Here is an 18,182-nt window from a genome sequence, read left to right on the forward strand (position 1 = left end):
TAAGTCAATTAAAACAATTATATTATACCCAAAGAAACACAAATATGGGCATGTCTTTTTATGTGTCAGTGTATGCAATACTGCACAATAAATATTTTATAATTTCACCAAAAGTTCAGTAATAGAATGAAACACCAAAGACTCTTTAGATCTGAAAAATTAGTAAGGTTCTGATTTATTTCAGATATTGTCTCTTTTTCCTGAATGTTCACATCTTTGTTTCTGATAAAAAGAAATCTTAAAGCTATTAAATTTTGAGTGCTATTTAAGCAGAATATACTAGATTGGGGAAGATAAATTAGTCGTTCTTACTGTGTGTTAAGCAGACAGGGGTATTCTTAAAAGATACAATTTTATGTTCATTATTTCTCATTTGGCAGTCTCACATATTTGGAAATCATTCATGAATGTTCAAAATACATAGAATGTGTCTTCTTGTCCAGCTATGTGGTTCAAATCAAATGAACACATGTAAAAATGGAAAACATTTTTGAATGTTTCAATCTATTAAACATAAACAGATCATGCATAATACTAACCAGGCACATTTCATATAGAAAGTTATCTACTCAATTTCATTACTAAAAGCAATGCTTACTTCAGAAAATCATTATTTGAATGTGCAGTCTATTCCGTAAGCATTAAACTGATACTTTCTAAATAAATTAAGCCTAGAGGATGGTAAGTGCTAACTCATTGGAAAGATAAGATCTTATTGAACTTCCAAATTTAGCTTGGATTTCAATTTTTTTTTTTCTTTTTCAGATTCGATCTGGCATGTGAATTCCTCTCTGGGACTGACACAATGCAGCAGAACAGCACTGTCACTGAGTTTATACTACTAGGATTGACACAGGATCCCCTGAAGCAGAAAATGGTGTTTATAATCTTCTTAGTTTTCTATTTGGGGACTGTAGTGGGGAATACACTCATTATTGTGACAATCAAGTTCAGTCGGACACTTGGGAGTCCCATGTACTTCTTCCTATTTTATTTGTCCTTTTCTGATTCCTGTTTTTCAACATCCACAGCCCCAAGACTCATTGTGGATGCCCTCTCTAAAAAGAACATCATTTCCTACAATGAATGCATGACACAAGTCTTTGCTCTCCATTTATTTGGCTGCATGGATGTCTTTATCCTCATTTTCATGGCTGTTGACCGTTATGTGGCCATCTGTAAACCCTTGCGTTACTCAGTCATCATGAGGCGGCAGGTCTGTGTTATCTTGATTATAGTTGCCTGGATAGGGTCTTTTTTACATTCCACTACTCAGATTGTTTTGGCCTTGAGACTGCCCTTCTGTGGGCCCAATCTGATTGACCATTATTGCTGTGACTTACAGCCATTATTGAAACTTGCCTGCATGGATACATACATGATAAATCTGCTGTTAGTGTTTAACAGTGGTGCCATTTGCTCAAGCAGTTTTGTAATTTTGATTATCTCATATTTTGTCATCTTACACTCTCTGCGAAACCATAGTGCAGAAGGGAGAAAAAAGGCACTCTCTACCTGCACATCTCATATTATAGTAGTTATCTTATCCTTTGTACCCTGCATATTCATATATGCACGGCCACCAACTACTTTTCCTATGGACAAGATGGTAACAGTATTTTATACCATTGGAACACCATTTCTCAACCCGATCATCTATACATTAAGGAATGCAGAAGTTAAAAATGCCATGAAAAAATTATGGCATGTTAAATTTATCATGAAATGAGTCAGATACCAAATATTTTCATACCAGAATATGGTAGATATATAAGTAATATGTAATAACATAGTTTCTGAGTTCTTAATACTTGTGATTGATTAAAGAAAAATTTACAAAAATTATATTTCTTTCTCATCTTTTGAATATAAATTAAGAAATATTGATTGACATAATTAAGTAGCAAATAAACAAAGAATTTGAAATCAATTCAATACAATCTGACAGATTCTCCACTACTATCACTGTACAAGAAAGCACAATCTCAAAGTATATTTCTTGATAGCCAAAAACCTCAAAAATGGATTTGGAGGCATTGATTAACAGCTACTAGAAAAAGAAAGTATTGAAATTCAAATTGTCATTTTAATCTATGGTTTATTTAGCGATATAGGAAAAGTATTCTCCAGAATATAACTCATTAATTATCTATACAATTAAAAGATATACCTATATATGCTAAAAATACTCCTGATCAATGCATATAAAATTCCTAGGCATACTTATTTGAGTGTCATTACCCTACAGGGTATCTTAATTCATAAAACTTGTGTATCAATTTTTTTTCCTAAATTTTTCCTTCTTAGGTGGTAGTCCCCAATTTTTAAAAGTTGCCACACCTTTATACACAAATTTAGCTATTAGATTTTCTCTGTTTTATTTGTGGTGGTGCTGGTGGTTGTGATTCTTGTTGGTTTATCCATATTTTTTTTTTCTGGTAATATGCTGGAACATTTTCTCAAATCTTATGTTGGGTCATTTTCCCCCTTAATGTGTCAAGGTTTACTGTAAGTTATACAACAATCATATAAAAACACATATTGAAGAAGAAGAGTGATATTTATCAAAACTGGTAAAACTCGTGTTCAACAAGTATCCTTTTTTCGTTTGTTTCTTCCCTTCATGTCCATTTGCAATGAAGTCTTCAGGTTTCTCTTCATCACATACCAGGGGCAATGACGGACCAGGGTGTCTAAAGGGCACTCCTCATTCTTCCTCTTGTTCCTGCTTGAAGAACTCCTCCAAAAAGATGGAATTATTATGATATTTTAAACTTCATGAAAAAGAATTGACATCATCACAGACTTTATAAAATACAATTCTTTTCTCCTTAAAATGTTAAAGAGAGCCCACTACTCTAGAAGTAATCTATGTTCCCTCTTTCTTCTGTTTCAATAAAGAATTTGGATTAGGATTGCTAATAAAATCTACACAAAGGTTATAGAAAATTAATTAATGTACCACAGTTGTATTAGCACTGAAATTTTAATAAACAATCATTTGTTATATTAAATTACATGTCAATTCGAAAATAAGCAGATTATTTTATCTGACTCTTCTTCCTCGTTAACCAATAAAAAAGTGTTTCTAATTCCAACCATGTCTTCTATAAAATATGACAGACTAAATTATATAAAGCAATGTAAGATATTTTTACATTCATTTCTTTATGCTTGAAAGACAGAACGTTCAGGGTTTGAATTGGTTTCTAAAACTTGATATACCTGTCATAAGGGAATGGAGGCAAATAATAAACAGTGCAAACATAAGTGCAACATTGGGTAGTGTGTTATGAAATAACTGTACATATCCAGACATATAAAAACACACACTCATGTCCTAGGGTAGGTAATTGAAAATGCAGTCTTTACAATGAAAGATCAGAAAAGACAGTAGGGAAATCAGTATTTGAAAACAGAACAAGTATCTATCTATGGTGGGGGGTGGGGTAGGGACATCAGAAAGTCTCCTGAACTTCCAAATTATGCTTTGTTAATTTAAAGCTGGAAAACATGAAGTAAGGTGTTATATTTAAAATTCTTTGACAGTTTATCCACCTGAAAGATAATTTTGGAATGATTGTGCAACTTCTTCAATGATATAAGAAAAATACATGAGTTGTAATTATCTTTTTTTTTTTTTTAGGATGGAGAAGTTTTTTTTTTTTTTTTACGTATTTTCCTCAATTACATTTCCCATGCTATCCCAAAAGTCCCCCACACCCTCCCCCCACTCCCCTACCCACCCATTCCCATTTTTTGGCCCTGGTGTTCCCCTGTACTGGGGCATATAAAGTTTGCCTGTCCAATGGGCATCTTTTTCCAATGATGGCCGACTAGGCCATCTTTTGATACATATGCAGCTAGAGTCAAGAGCTCCGGGGTACTGGTTAGTTCATAATGTTGCACCTATAGGGTTGCAGATCCCTTTAGCTCCTTGGATACTTTCTCTAGCTCCTCCATTTGGATCCTGTGATCCATCCAATAGTTGACTGTGAACATCCACTTCTGTGTTTGCTAGGCCCCGGCCTAGTCTCACAAGAGACAGCTATATCATGGTCCTTGCAACAAACGCTTGCTAGTGTATGCAATGGTGTTGTCGTTTGCGGGCTAATTATGGGATGGAACCCTGGATATGGCAGTCTCTAGATGGTCCATCCTTTTGTCTCAGCTCCAAACTTTGTCTCTGTAACTCCTTCCATGGGTGATGGTTTCCAATTCTAAGAAGGGGCAAAGTGTTCACACTTTGGTCTTCTTTCTTCAGTTTCATGTGTTTTGCAAATTGTACCTTATATCTCACTATACTAAGTTTCTGGGCTAATATCCACTTATCAGTGAGTACATATTATTTGAGTTCTTTTGTGATTGTGTTATCTCACTCAGGATGATGCCCTCCATGTCCAACCATTTGCCTAGGAATTTCACAAATTCATTTTTTTAATAGCTGAGTAGTACTCCATTGTGTAAATGTACCACATTTTCTGTATCCATTCCTCTGTTGAGGGGCATCTGGGTTCTTTCCAGCTTCTGGCTATTATAAATAAGGCTGCTATGAACATAGTGGAGCATGTGTCCTTCTTACCAGTTGGGCATCTTCTGGGTATATGCCCAGGAGAGGTATTGCGGAATCCTCCGGTAGTACCATGTCCAGTTTTCTGAGGAACCGCCAGACTGATTTCCAGAGTGGTTGTACAAGCTTGCAATCCCACCAACAATGGAGGAGTGTTCCTCTTTCTCCAGATCCTCGCCAGCATCTGCTGTCACCTGAAATTTTTATCTTAGCCATTCTGACTGGTGTGAGATAGAATCTCAGGGTTGTTTTGATTTGCATTTCTCTGATGAATAAGGATGTTGAACATTTTTTCAGGTGGTTCTCAGCCATTTGGAGAATTCTTTGTTTAGCTCTGAGGCCCATCTTTTAAGGGGGTTATTTGATTTTCTGGGTCCACCCTCTTGAGTTCTTTATATATATTGGATATTAGTCCCCTATCTGATTTAAGATAGGTAAAGATCCTTTCCCAATCTGTTGGTGGCCTTTTTGTCTTATTGACGGTGTCTTTTGCCTTTCAGAAGCTTTGCAGTTTCATGAGGTCCCATTTGTTAGTCCTCGATCTTACAGCACATGTCATTGCTGTTCTATTCAGGAATTTTTCCCCTGTGCCCATATCTTCGAGGCTTTCCCCCACTTTCTACTCTATAAGTTTCTGTGTCTCTGGTTTTATGTGAAGTACCTTCATCCACTTAGATTTGACCTTAGTACAAGGAGATAGGAACGGATCGATTCGCATTCTTCTACATGATAACAACCATAAAGTAAGGTGTTATATTTAAAATTCTTTGACAGTTTATCCACCTGAAAGATAATTTTGGAATGATTATGCAACTTCTTCAATGATATAAGAAAAATACATGAGTTGTAATTATCTTTGTATATTAGGAATTTGTAGTCCATTGTGTCCAATGATATGCAAAAAATCATATCTGTGATTCACTCAAAACGAGTTAATTGGCTCTATTAATTTTTTCAAATGAAAAAAAAATCTAAAAAATAGAGACTGAATCCAACACCACTGACATGTCTTTTAAAGAATTTACCCTCAGCAAAGTCCCAGAATAAAGTTCTGAAATAATTTATGTTTTAAAATCAGAAGCTAATTCTTTTAAAATATTTTAAAAATGCAAGAAATTGGGAAAGTTCATGATATGATTATTAATTGCTTTCATTTTAATTTTAACGTGGGTGTGTAAGCTTCAGTCTATGGTCTAGGATGAGACTGTTGGTCTGCTGTAAAGTACTTTTCTGTGATGAATGGGATGCTGTTTTTAATCTTCATAACTACATACAACATTATTTTCTTAGTTTATAAACAGTAAATATCAATCCTAACAGTAGGTTAACTACTCTAACTCTTGTTTTAAAAGGTCATATGAAAAATTAAGCCTAGTTCCTCACTCTCACAAGTTAATAAAAAGTGAACATACTTCCTGTTTTGTTGGTTTGTCATGAGGATTAAAGAAGATTGAAGAATGAAGAATTTTAAAATGGAAACTTAATATGTGATATTTTCATCATAAAAATAGGACTTTCAAAATAGAAACAAATAAATTTTATATTTTTCATTAATAATTCTTATTATTATATAGTGATAGGATAATTTTGGAACTCAATGGATTTTTACTTATAAATAAAAAGAATATTAAACTGAAAATACTACTTATCCCTGTTTGTATAAAATATTTATTAGACTTAAGAAACTTTTTAACAATTCCATCATCTTTTTATTAGATATTTTATTTATTTACATTTCAAATGTTATCCCCTTTCCTAGTTTCCCCTCCAAAAAGTCCCCTATCACCTCCCTCCTCCCCCTACTCTCCAAACCCAATCACTCCCATTCCTGGCCCTGGCATTCCCCTATACTGGGGTACAGATCCTTCACAGGACATAGGGACTCTCCTCTCATTGATGACCGACTAGGCCATTCTCTGCAACATATGCAGCTATAGCCACCAGTCCCACCACATGTTTTTCTTGATTGGTGGTTTAGTCCCAATGAGCTCTGGGAGTACTTGTTAGTTCATAGTGAAGTTCCTCCTATGGGCCTGCAAAACCCTTCAGCTCTTTGGGTCCTTTCTCTAGTCCCTTCCTTGGAGACCCTGTGCTCAGTTCAATGGATGACTGTGAGCATCCACTTCCCACATTTGCCAGGCACTGACAGAGCCTCTCAGGAGACAGTTATGTCAGGCTCCTGTAGGCAGGCTCTTGTAATCTGCCATAGTGTCTGGGTTTGGGGGTTGTTTATGGGATGGTTCTGCAAGTGGAGCAGTTTCTAGATGGTATTTCCTTCAGTCTCTGCTCTGAACTTTTTCTCCTTAACTCCTTCAGTGGGCTTTTTGTTCCCTCTTCTAAGAAGGATTCTGAGTTCTAGGCTAATACCCACCTATCAGTGAGTGCATATCATGTATGTTCTTTTGTAAGTGGTTTACTGCACTTAGGATGATATCCTCCAGCTCCATCCACAACTGCCTGGCTCACATTGTTTTCACACAATTACAGGTGACAAGGTTCAGGTATAAAGAACTGCTAGAGTTCAGACACATGTAACTATCTGATACAGTTCTCAATTAAACCTCTAACTACCACAACTTTTTGTAACAGTCTAATGAATTATAACTGAAATTAATTATATGAGTAAACAATGAGGATAAGTGTTTTCCTATTTTTTCTTACTTGCTAAATATTAATTGTGTATTGTCATAGAGTTAAGTGAGATATTTTAATACATCCATACAGCATCAATGAATGGAGTCATGATAATCAGCACTTTAAATCCTTATCCTTAATTCAGAGTCTTCATAGTTCCTTAATTCAAAAGCCTTCATGAAATATATAATTAATATTATGAGTGACTGTTGTCTTGATGTGCTATGGAATGCAAGAACTTAAAAGTTAGCTGTGGTTCTGTTACTTAATCTTTGATCACCCAAACCCATTACTGCCAAGGACCAGGTTTGTCTTGGAGACAGGTTCCTGAGAGAAGGGTTGTTTGGGAGCTATGAAAAGAAACTACTGGAAGGCAAATAGTGGGTTTAAGCTGTCAGCCTAGGTTCCCTTGGGATACTCTCTGTGTGTTCTACCTTGTTCTAGACAGTTTGTTTCTTGCTCTACTAAAAACTCTCTGTGGTTGAGACCATAGTGTGTAAAAGCTTTTTGAATAGTTCATGGAAATTCTGGCCAAAGTCATAAAAGCTGCTATAAGAAAATTATTGGATCCTCCAACTGAGTCAGAAATCATACTCAAAAAATTATTGAGAGGAAGAGTTTTCCCTCTCCAGACATCTCCAGACAGCACAGCTCACTCCACAGAAATCCTAAACAACTGATATCTATTTTGGTTAGCTTATCTCATACAGGAGCAAAAGCTCAGTTTTGTATTTACATATCAATTTAGTCATTTACTTCAGGTTTCCATTTGATTGTCCTATGAAGCCACATCCCAGGAATTTGGCCCCTTAATTCTAAGGAAACAGCAAGTATACAGTTTCTTTGAACATTGTAAAAAATATCAGAGATCTGCCTGGCTCTGGTAAGCACAGGTCATAAGCTAACTGGCTGGGACCCTGCCCTGAAGTTACCCAATTCCACCATGCCTGAGTCTAAACTTTTATCTGTCCTAGGCTGATCCTGAACTCAGGAATCTTAGCTGTGTGGGAGACTGTGATCACTTCTTCCTAAATCTCTTATCTCCTTCCTAGTGATTTTTCTAGCAAGTTGCCTCACAGCACAACTGCATTTTTACTTTAGATTTGTGAAGCCCCTTATATAATTCATATTGCATCTTTGTTTTTTTTTTTGCATAGCAGAGAAAATTTATATTTACAAACTCATGTATTTAGAGCTATTTTCAATATCCTTATCGCTGTCCTGAAGAATCTGTCTGTGGTGTTGCGGGGGTATGGGTGGGGAGTAGGGAAATCACAAAGTCTGCTGAATTTCCAAATTATTAGTTGTTAATTTAAAACCTGAAAAAAATAAAGTAAGATGCTATATTTAAAACTCCCAATGTTAATCATTTTGATGAGACACATCCATACCCTCTACTACTGGACTGCTGCTGTTTATAATTATCATGGAGTCATTAGCATTAACAGGGAGATTACTTCTCCAAATGGAAGAGTCTTCCACTGCTAGTACTGGTTCCAGAAAATACATACATCATTACACAAACAAGCTTTAAACCCACAGCAGCCATCAACACCATGGAAGTTCAGACTGGGGCAGGAAACAGTTCACTTTTTCTCCACCAAAGCCACACCAGGCCCTGTACACTACCCTTTCTATATAGGAAACCTAAAGTATTTTCAGTACAATGGATTATATAAAAATAAAAAGAATAGGATCTTAAAGAAACATACATCAGGCTTTATAAAGCCTTTATCACTTACTGTAAACATCATACCATAGAAAGAATAGAGAAATTCCATCTGAGGTGAACATGTAGGGCAAATGTATTCATGTGGGTTCGAGGTGTTATAGATAACGAATTTAAAAAGAGTCATAGATGGGATAAATAATAGTAAACACCATTTGAAAAAAAATAACACATGGAATCCATAATTATAAAATATTTCCTAAATTATGTGCTAATGTAAAAAGAGTTGAAATGGCCATATTCTGTAATTAGGAGCAAAGCCCCTATTAAACACTGCTAACAAGTTAATAAAAACCTGGCATTGGGAATGAGATACTTCTTTGGAATGGTTACCTAGTCGGGTACCATAGACTGCAGGCATTACAGTCTATTGCCACTCTTGGTTACCTCTCAGAATTTGAAAGTAAAACCCTATTGCTGAATATATCACATATTGGAGTGTGTGGAATTTGAGCCTCTACACATGAGAGGAGTTCTCAACTGGAAGCAGGGATATCTGGAAGGAGCCTAATAAATATACACAGACTACTTTTTTGGGTACAAACTGACGAACAATTTTTCAAAGCTTAAAGTTAATCTCTCTTCTCTTTCACTCTCTGCTCTCTTTCTCTCTCCCTCACGCGAAACTTCAGGCTGCACACTGCATTGTCCTGCACAATGCTTTTCTACTGTGTGCTTTTCTTGAACTCTTATTTTCCACACACCTCTATGTGTTCCCCTTTCACTCTCACATACATCTCACACACACCACATGCACTCTCCTTTCACTCACACACACTCCTTTCTCCACATACACTCCCATTCTCTCTTCACTCACTCTTCACATGCTCTTCTCATTCTCTCCAAATTTGCCTAACATGCTCCTCACTCCCTCTTTTGCCTATTTATTGTCCCAGTCTTTTATTGATACCCTAAAAGCATGTAGAAAAAAAAGACATTCTATAATCATTGCCAAATGAAATTTAAAAGAAATACCATGACCCACAAAGAATCAAAATTTAAAAGTGTTCCCCAAAGTTTCAGGCTTCTTTATTCCCAGTCCTATAGCCAAAGTAATAATTCCAACCTTACCATTATTTAAGCTTTAACTTTTGACTTAACTATACTTCAAAGTTCTGAGACCAGCTACTTGCATTTTCTTGTGAAGTTCTAATTATAAATGATATGGGCAAAGCTGCCAGGCAGTGGCCAGAAATGGTCAACTCTTTACTTAGTAGTTCTGATAGCTTTCTACTTCAGCACATTGCACACAATGACTCTCCTAAGAGTTCCAGTGTTTTGACTTAGTTTTATTAATATAAGATTTTACTTATCTATACTTACTTTCAATGAACCAATCTCAACTGGTGTGCAAAACTCATAAAATAACTTCAATAGTTATTTTTTCTTTCTTGGGGTCCCAATGGTTGGCTCTACTTAATTTTTTAATAATTTCTTCAAACATTTTTTGCAATTCCAGCATTAATCTGGAACTACCATCATGCAGTTATTACATTATTTCCATGATAAGAACACACAGCATTTCACCTGGGTCATTAGGACTGTGCTGTGCTGTACCCCATGACTTAATTTTTAATTGATTAAGAATCATTACATGAAGAAATGTAATTTCTAATTTCACAGAATGTGCCAGAGCAGAATGAGAAAGAAGTAAGAAAGTCAGATATAGTAAAATAACTACATGCATCATGGCCAATGTAAAAGCAATCACACACAAATGAAATCTTTACAGCTGTTGCCCAGGGCTTAGATTAGGAGAAATGGGAACAACTGTTGTTACGAAGAGCTGCCACAGCCTAATGAGATATCTCCATTCCAGCCTACTGCAGGCAGTTCCTTATTTCAGATGGTGGGTCCCCAGGAGGAATGTGTCTCCTCCTTCTCATGGTTCCAGATGCAATTCTTTTCTACAAGGAGCTGCTAAGGGCTTCTGAGATGTCCATCCTGGCCTACTGTAGGCAGTCCCTGTCATTGTATGCTGTCCGCAGCACAAGTGATACCAAATAGGTGTCTATTCTAAGAAGCATCGTGTCAATTATTTTCATAGTTCTAGAAAGCACTATGCATTCTACTGGAGGATAAATGTAAAATGACCATCATTTTACAATTAGTAACCTGGGTAAGTTATAATTAGGACATACCCGATGATATGATACACTTACAATGTCATGGGAGAAACCAAACATTTTTCAGTTGGATATTAAGCATGAGCGATGTGATGGTTTGTATATGCTTGGCCCATGGAGTGTCCCTATTAGAATCTGTGGTCTTGTTGGAGTAGGCGTGTCACTGTCCACATGGGCTTAAGACTCTTACCCTAGGAGCCTGGAAGTCAGTCTTCTACTAGCAGCCTTCAGAAGAAGATGTAGAACTCTTACTTCCACCTGTACCATGCCTGCCTGGATGCTGCCATACTCCTGCCTTGATAATAATGGACTGAACCTCTGAAAATGTAAGCCAACCTCAATAAAGTGCTGTCCTTTATAAGTCTTGCCTTGGTCATAGTGTCTGTTCAGAGCAGTAAGCCCCTAGACAAGCCTAAGCTATGATTATATACACAATAGGATATTACAGACAAGGCTATTACTATTTCCTGAATGATCATAGTATTAAGTGATGTCTTAATGAATTACTGCTAAACCAATAGATCAATACATAATCTCAATACAGCTCTCATCATTTGTATATAAAATTCTTGCAGTAAAATTAACACAGTGACTCACAACTTGTCAATGAGAAGAACATAATATACTAAGAAACGTAAAGTCATTCATATATAGATAGATAGATAGATAGATAGATGATAGATAGATAGATGATAGATAGATAGATAGATAGATAGATAGATAGATAGATAGATAGATACACACACACATATACATGAATGACTTTATATATCTTTTACTAGGGTCATGCCTTAACAGGATATTTATCTTGTTAAGGCATGACCCTAGTACAATGTCAACACTAGCAAAATGTTAATGTTATGGGGGAAAACAGACACTTTCCAACTAGACTTTAGGCATTAGACCAAAATCTGACTATATAAGTGATAATGGTCAACATAGGCTATAGGACAGAGTGAGTGTGTGTGTGTGTATGCATATTTGTGCTTGAGACCATCTCTATCTACATGGTTCACATCTGGAATCAGGGAAGGGGTGTCCCCAAAAGTGAAGACAATAACTACCTGTTGACTTTCACACAAATGACCTTGAATAGCTAGAGATGTCTTTATTTATACAATTAAAATCCTGCCAGTCTCAGCAATGATATTGTGTACTCTTTAATTAAAAGAAATCATAATGTCAGCATTAAATTACCAAAAGCCCCAAATTTCCCTTCTTCCTTCCCCTCTCCTGTTGCGTCAATAACCCCCTAACTTTATTTTGTATTACAAGACACAATTTCAACAAACCAAAAATAAATCTCTTGCAAGGCATATTCTATAGACATGAGCACATACCCAGTTGGTAGCAAATGCAGTTATATGGTTAAGTAAGGTAAGAGACAGAATTAAATATTTGTGGGTATAAGTTCAGTCACCGGATAACTTCCCCAGTCATAATAAATTTTTTTAATTTATTTTTTTAAATAGGTATTTTCTTCATTTACATTTCAATGCTATCCCCAAAGTCCCCCAGACCCTCCCTGCTTCCACTACCCTACCCACCCACTCCCACTTCTTGGCCCTGAAGTTCCCCTGTACTGAGGCATATAAAGTTTGCAAGACCTAGGGCCCTCTCTTCCCAATGATGGTCGACTAGGCCATCTTTTGATACATATGCAGCTAGAGACACGAGCTCCAGGGGTACTGGTTAGTTCATATTGTTGTTCCACCTTTAGGGTTGCGGACCCCTTTAGCTCCTTGGGTACTTTTTCTAGCTCCTTCATTGGGGGCCCTGTGTTCCATCCAATAGTTGACTGTGAGCATCCACTTCTGTGTTTGCCGTGCCCCAGCATAGCCTCACAAGACACAGCTATATCAGGGTCCTTTCAGCAAAATCTTGCTGGTGTATGCAATGATGCCAGTGTTTGGAGGCTGATTATGGGATGGATACCCAGTTATGGCAGTCTTTTAATTGCAGACAGAGCCATGTTCACTGGACCAAGCAACTTTTTCTGGTATGTACCTATCAATTCCATTTATCATTCTAAGAACTATTTTCAATTCTCTATTGATCAGACATAACTTCCCTATTTTCTAAGTCTTTATTAATCAGACACAGCTTCCTTATTTCAGGTCTATGTTGACCAGATATACTTTCCTTAGAGCAGTTATTCGAACTGGACCAACTACACTCCACAACTACCAAGATACCCAAAATACCCAGGATTAACGTTCACATCTGGAGAATACAGAGAGGCAAAAAGGGAAGAAGAGGGTTTTATGCATCAAAAGAGTATTGGAAAAATCGCTTCTGGTCAGCCCCGTCACCGGGTCACCTTTGGCATGGAGTCTGCAGACACTCCCAAGGTCCCCTAGATGACTCTCCTTGTGATCTTTGGACCACCAGTGAGTGGAACACAACTTCGGTTCCAATCCAATTGCGTGGGACCGGAGACAGCATTAGGGAAGCAGAAAAGCAGGCCTGACTAGGGTCACAAATCCCTTCTGGTTAGCACCAGCACCAGGTCACCTTGGGCATGGAGTAAGTGGACACCCTCAAGGTCCCTAGAGGACAGCTTCTGAGGCAGACACCTTTTAGGGCTCCAGACATCTGGGCACCTTCCCTGCCAGAGGAAAGGTGTCCACCCCACCCAAGAGGTCTTTGCCAGAGCACTTGGGGGCACCACCTTGATTCTCAGATCCCTCAAAGAGTAGTCTGAGCAGGTGAGAGTGGAGACTACAAAAGCTAACAGCTTCTGGGACAGGCACTGTTTTGGGCCTTCATCTTCTGCCAGGAGGCAGGTCCAAATGCCAGATATCTATGCACCTTACCTGTAAGAGAAGAGCTTGCCTACAGAGAGTGCTCTGACCACTGAAACTCAGATGAGAGAGCTAGTCTCCCAGGTCTGCTGATAGAGGCTAACAGAATCAAGAGAGGAACAAGCTCAAACCAAAGACAACTATAACAACTAACTCCAGAGATTAACAGACAGAGAAAGGCAAACGCAAGAATCTTACTAACAGAAACCAAGACTACTCACCACCATCAGAACTCAGCACTCCCACCTTACCCAGTACTGGGCACCCCAACACACCCAAAACTCTAGACCCAGATAAAAAGCATATCTCATGATGATGGTAGAGGACATCAAGAACAACTTTAATAACTCGCTTAAAAAAATACAGGAGAACATTGCTAAAAAGTTACAAGTACTTAAAGAAAAACACAACCAAACAGGTAGAAGTCCTTAAAGAAAAACAGAAAAACACATCCAAACTGGTGATGGAAATGAACAAAACTATACTAGACCTAAAAAGCAAAGTAGACATAATAAAGAAAACCCAAAATGAGGCAACACTAGAGATAGAAACCCTAGGAAAGAAATCTGGAACCATAGATGCAAGCACCAGCAACATAACACAAGAGATGGAAGAGAGATTCTTAGGTGCAGAAGATTCCATAGAGAACATCAGCAGAACAATCAAAGAAAATGCAAAATGCAAAAAGATCCTAACTCAAAACATCCAGGAAATCCAGGACACAATGAGAAGACCAAACCTAAGGATAAGAGGAGTAGATGAGAATGAAGATTTTCAACTTAAAGGGCCAGCAAATATCTTCAACAAAATAATAGAAGAAAACTTCTCAAACTTAAAGAAATAGATGCCCATGAACATACAAGAAGCCTACAGAACTCCAAATAGACTGGACCAGAAAAGAAATTTCTCCTGACACATAATAATCAGAACAACAACAATTGTACTAAATAAAGATGGAATATTAAAAGAAGTAAGGGAAAAATGTCAAGTAACATATAAAGGCAGGCCTATCAGAATTACACCAGACTTTTCACCAGAAACTATGAAAGCCAGAAGATCCTGGACAGATGTTATACAGACACTAAGAGAATACAAATGCCAGCCCATGCTACTATACCCCGCAAAACTTTCAATTACCATAGATGGAGAAACCAAAGTATTCCCTGACAAAATCAAATTCATACAATATCTTTCCAAGAATCCAGCCCTTCAAATGATAGTAACAGAAAAAAACTAATACAAGGATAGAAACCACGCAATAGAAAAAACAAGAAAGTAACCCTTCAACAAACCAAAAAGAAGACAAACACAAGAACAGAACACCAACTGTAACAACAAAAATAATAGGAAGCAACAATTATTTTTCCTTAATATCTCTTAATATCGATGGACTCAATTCCCCAATAAAAAGACATAGACTAACAGACTGGCTATACAAACAGGACCCAACATTTTGCTGCTTACAGGAAACCCATCTCAGCAGAAAAGACAGACACTACCTCAGAGTGAAAGGCTGGAAAAAAATTTCCAAGCAAATGGTCTAAAGAAACAAGCAGGGGTAGCCATTCTAATATCAAATAAAATCAACTTCCAACCAAAAATTATCAAAAAAGACAAGGAGGGACACTTCATACTCATCAAAGGTAAAATCCTCCAAGAGGAACTCTCAATTCTGAATATCTATGCTCCAAATGCAAGGGCAGCCACATTCATTAAAGACACTTTAGTAAAGCTCAAAGCACACATTGCACCTCACACAATAATAGTGGGAGACTTCAACACATCACTTTCATCAATTGAGAGATCATGGAAACAGAAACTAAACAGGGACACAGTGAACCTAACAGAAGTTATGAAACAAATGAATTTAACAGATATCTATAGAACATTTTATCCTAAAACAAAAGGATTTACCTTCTTCTCAGCACCTCATGGTACCTTCTCCAAAAGTGACCATATAATTGGTCATAAAACAGGCCTAAACAGAAACAAAAATATTGAAATTGTCCCAAGCATCCTATCAGATCACCATGGACTAAGAATGATTTTCCATAACAACATAAATAATAGAAAGCCAACATTCACGTGGAAACTGAAGAACACTCTTCTCAATGAAACCTTGGTCAAGGAAGGAATAAAAAAAGAAATTAAATACTTTTTTGAGTTTAAATAAAATGAATCTACAACCTACCCAAACTTATGGTACAAAATAAAAACATTTCTCAAGACGAAAACTCATAGCTCTGAGTGCCTCCAAAAAGAAACTAGAGAGAGCACACACTAGCAGCTTGACAACACAACTAAAATCTCTAGAACAAAATGAAGCAAATTCACCCAAGAGGAGTAGATGGCAAGAAATAATCAAACTCAGGGACAAAATCAACCAAGTGGAAACAAGAAGAACAATTCAAAGAATCAACCAAATGAGGAGCTGGTTCTTTGAGAAAATCAACAAGATAGATAAACCCTTAGCCAGAGTCACTAGAGGGCACAGGGTCAGCATCCTAATTAACAAAATCAGAAATGAAAAGGGAGACATAACAACAGATCCTAAAGAAATCCAAAACACCATCAGATCCTTCTACAAATGGCTATACTCAACAAAACTGGAAAACCTGGATGAAATGGATAAATTTCTAGACTGATAACAGGTAACAAACTTAGATCAGGATCAGGTTAATTATCTAAACAGTCCTATACCCCCTAAAGAAATAGAAGCAGTCATTAATAGTCTCCCAACCACAAAAAGCCCAGGACCAGATGGGTTTAGTGCAGAGTTCTATCAGACCTTCAAAGAAGATCTAATTCCAGTTCTTCACAAACTATTGCACAAACTAGAAGCAGAAGGTACTCTACCCAACTCAGCCTATGAAGCCACAATTACTCTGATACCTAAACCACAGAAAGACCCAACAAAGATAGAGAACTTCAGAACAATTTCCCTTATGGATATCAATGCAAAAATCCTCAATAAAGTTTTTGCTAACTGAATCCAAGAACACATCAAAACAATCATCCATCTGGACCAAGTTGGTTTTATTCCAGGTATACAGAGATGGTTTAATATATGGAAATCCATCAATGTAATCCATTACATAAAAAAAACCCAAAGACAAAAACCACATGATCATCTCATTAGATGCTGACAAAGCATTTGACAGAATCAAAAACCCATTCATGATAAAAGTCTTGGAAAGATCAGGAATTCAAGGCCCATACCTAAACATGATAAAGCAATCTACAGAAAACCAGTAGCCAACATCAAAGTAAATGGTGAGAAGCTGGAAGCAATCCCACTAAAATCAGGGACTAGACAAGGCTACCCACTTTCTCCCTACCTATTCAACATTGTACTTGAAGTCCTAGCCAGAGCAATTCAACAACAAAAGGAGATCAAACGAATACAAATTGGAAAAGATGAAGTCAAAATATCACTTTTTGCAGATGATATGATAAAATATATAAGTAACCATAAAATTCCACCAGAGAACTCCTAAACCTGATAAACAGCTACAATGAATTAGCTAGATGTAAAATTAACTCAAACAAGTCAAGGGCCTTTCTCTACACAAAGGATAAACAGCCTGAGAAAGAAATTAGGGAAACAACACCCTTCTCAATAGTCACAAATAATATAAAATACCTTGGTGTGACTCTAACTAAGGAAGTGAAAGATATGTATGATAAGAACTTCAAGTCTCTGAAGAAAGAAATTAAAGAAGATCTCAGAAGATTGAAAGATCTCCCATGCTAATGGATTTGCAGGATCAATATAGTAAAAATTGCTCTCTTGCCAAAAGCTATCTACAGATTCAATGCAATCCCCATCAAAATTCCAACTCAATTCTTCAACGAATTAGAAAGAGCAATCTGCAAATTTATCTGGAATAACAAAAAACCTAGGATAGCAAAAACTCTTCTCAAGGATAAAAGAACCTCTGGTGGAATCACCATGCCTGACCTAAAGCTGTACTACAGAGCAATTGTGATAAAAACTGCATGGTACTGGTATAGTGACAGACAAGTAGACCAATGGAATAGAATTGAAGATCCAGAAATGAACCCACACATCAATGGTCACTTGATCTTTGACATGGAAGCTAAAACCATCCAGTGGAAAAAAGACAGCATTTTCAACAAATGGTGTTGGCATAACTGGCAGTTATCATGTAGAAGAATGGGAATTGATCCATTCCTACCTCCTTGTACTAAGGTCAAATCTAAGTGGATCAAGGAACTTCATATAAAACCAGAGACTGTGAAACTTATAGGAGAAAGTGGGTAAAAGCCTCGAAGATATGGGCACAGGGGAAAAAAAT

At 37.0% G+C, this 18,182-nt stretch overlaps 1 protein-coding gene across 1 annotated transcript; it reads left to right on the forward strand.

The window, feature by feature from the left end:
* Window positions 1-805: 805 nt before the first annotated feature.
* On the forward strand, window positions 806-1,729 carry Olfr1201 (olfactory receptor 1201). Its single transcript, NM_146895.2, has one exon. It carries the CDS (start codon window positions 806-808, stop codon window positions 1,727-1,729), a length of 924 nt encoding a protein of 307 aa, NP_667106.1.
* The last annotated feature ends 16,453 nt before the right edge of the window (window positions 1,730-18,182 follow it).

The sequence above is a fragment of the Mus musculus genome, chromosome 2 (genome assembly GCF_000001635.26).
Source record: "Mus musculus strain C57BL/6J chromosome 2, GRCm38.p6 C57BL/6J".
Taxonomy (NCBI): Eukaryota; Metazoa; Chordata; class Mammalia; order Rodentia; family Muridae; genus Mus; species Mus musculus.

Bases quoted from the DNA above. Each gene is read 5' to 3' on its own strand.
- Olfr1201 (NM_146895.2), top strand. From the start codon at position 806: ATGCAGCAGAACAGCACTGTCACTGAGTTTATACTACTAGGATTGACA.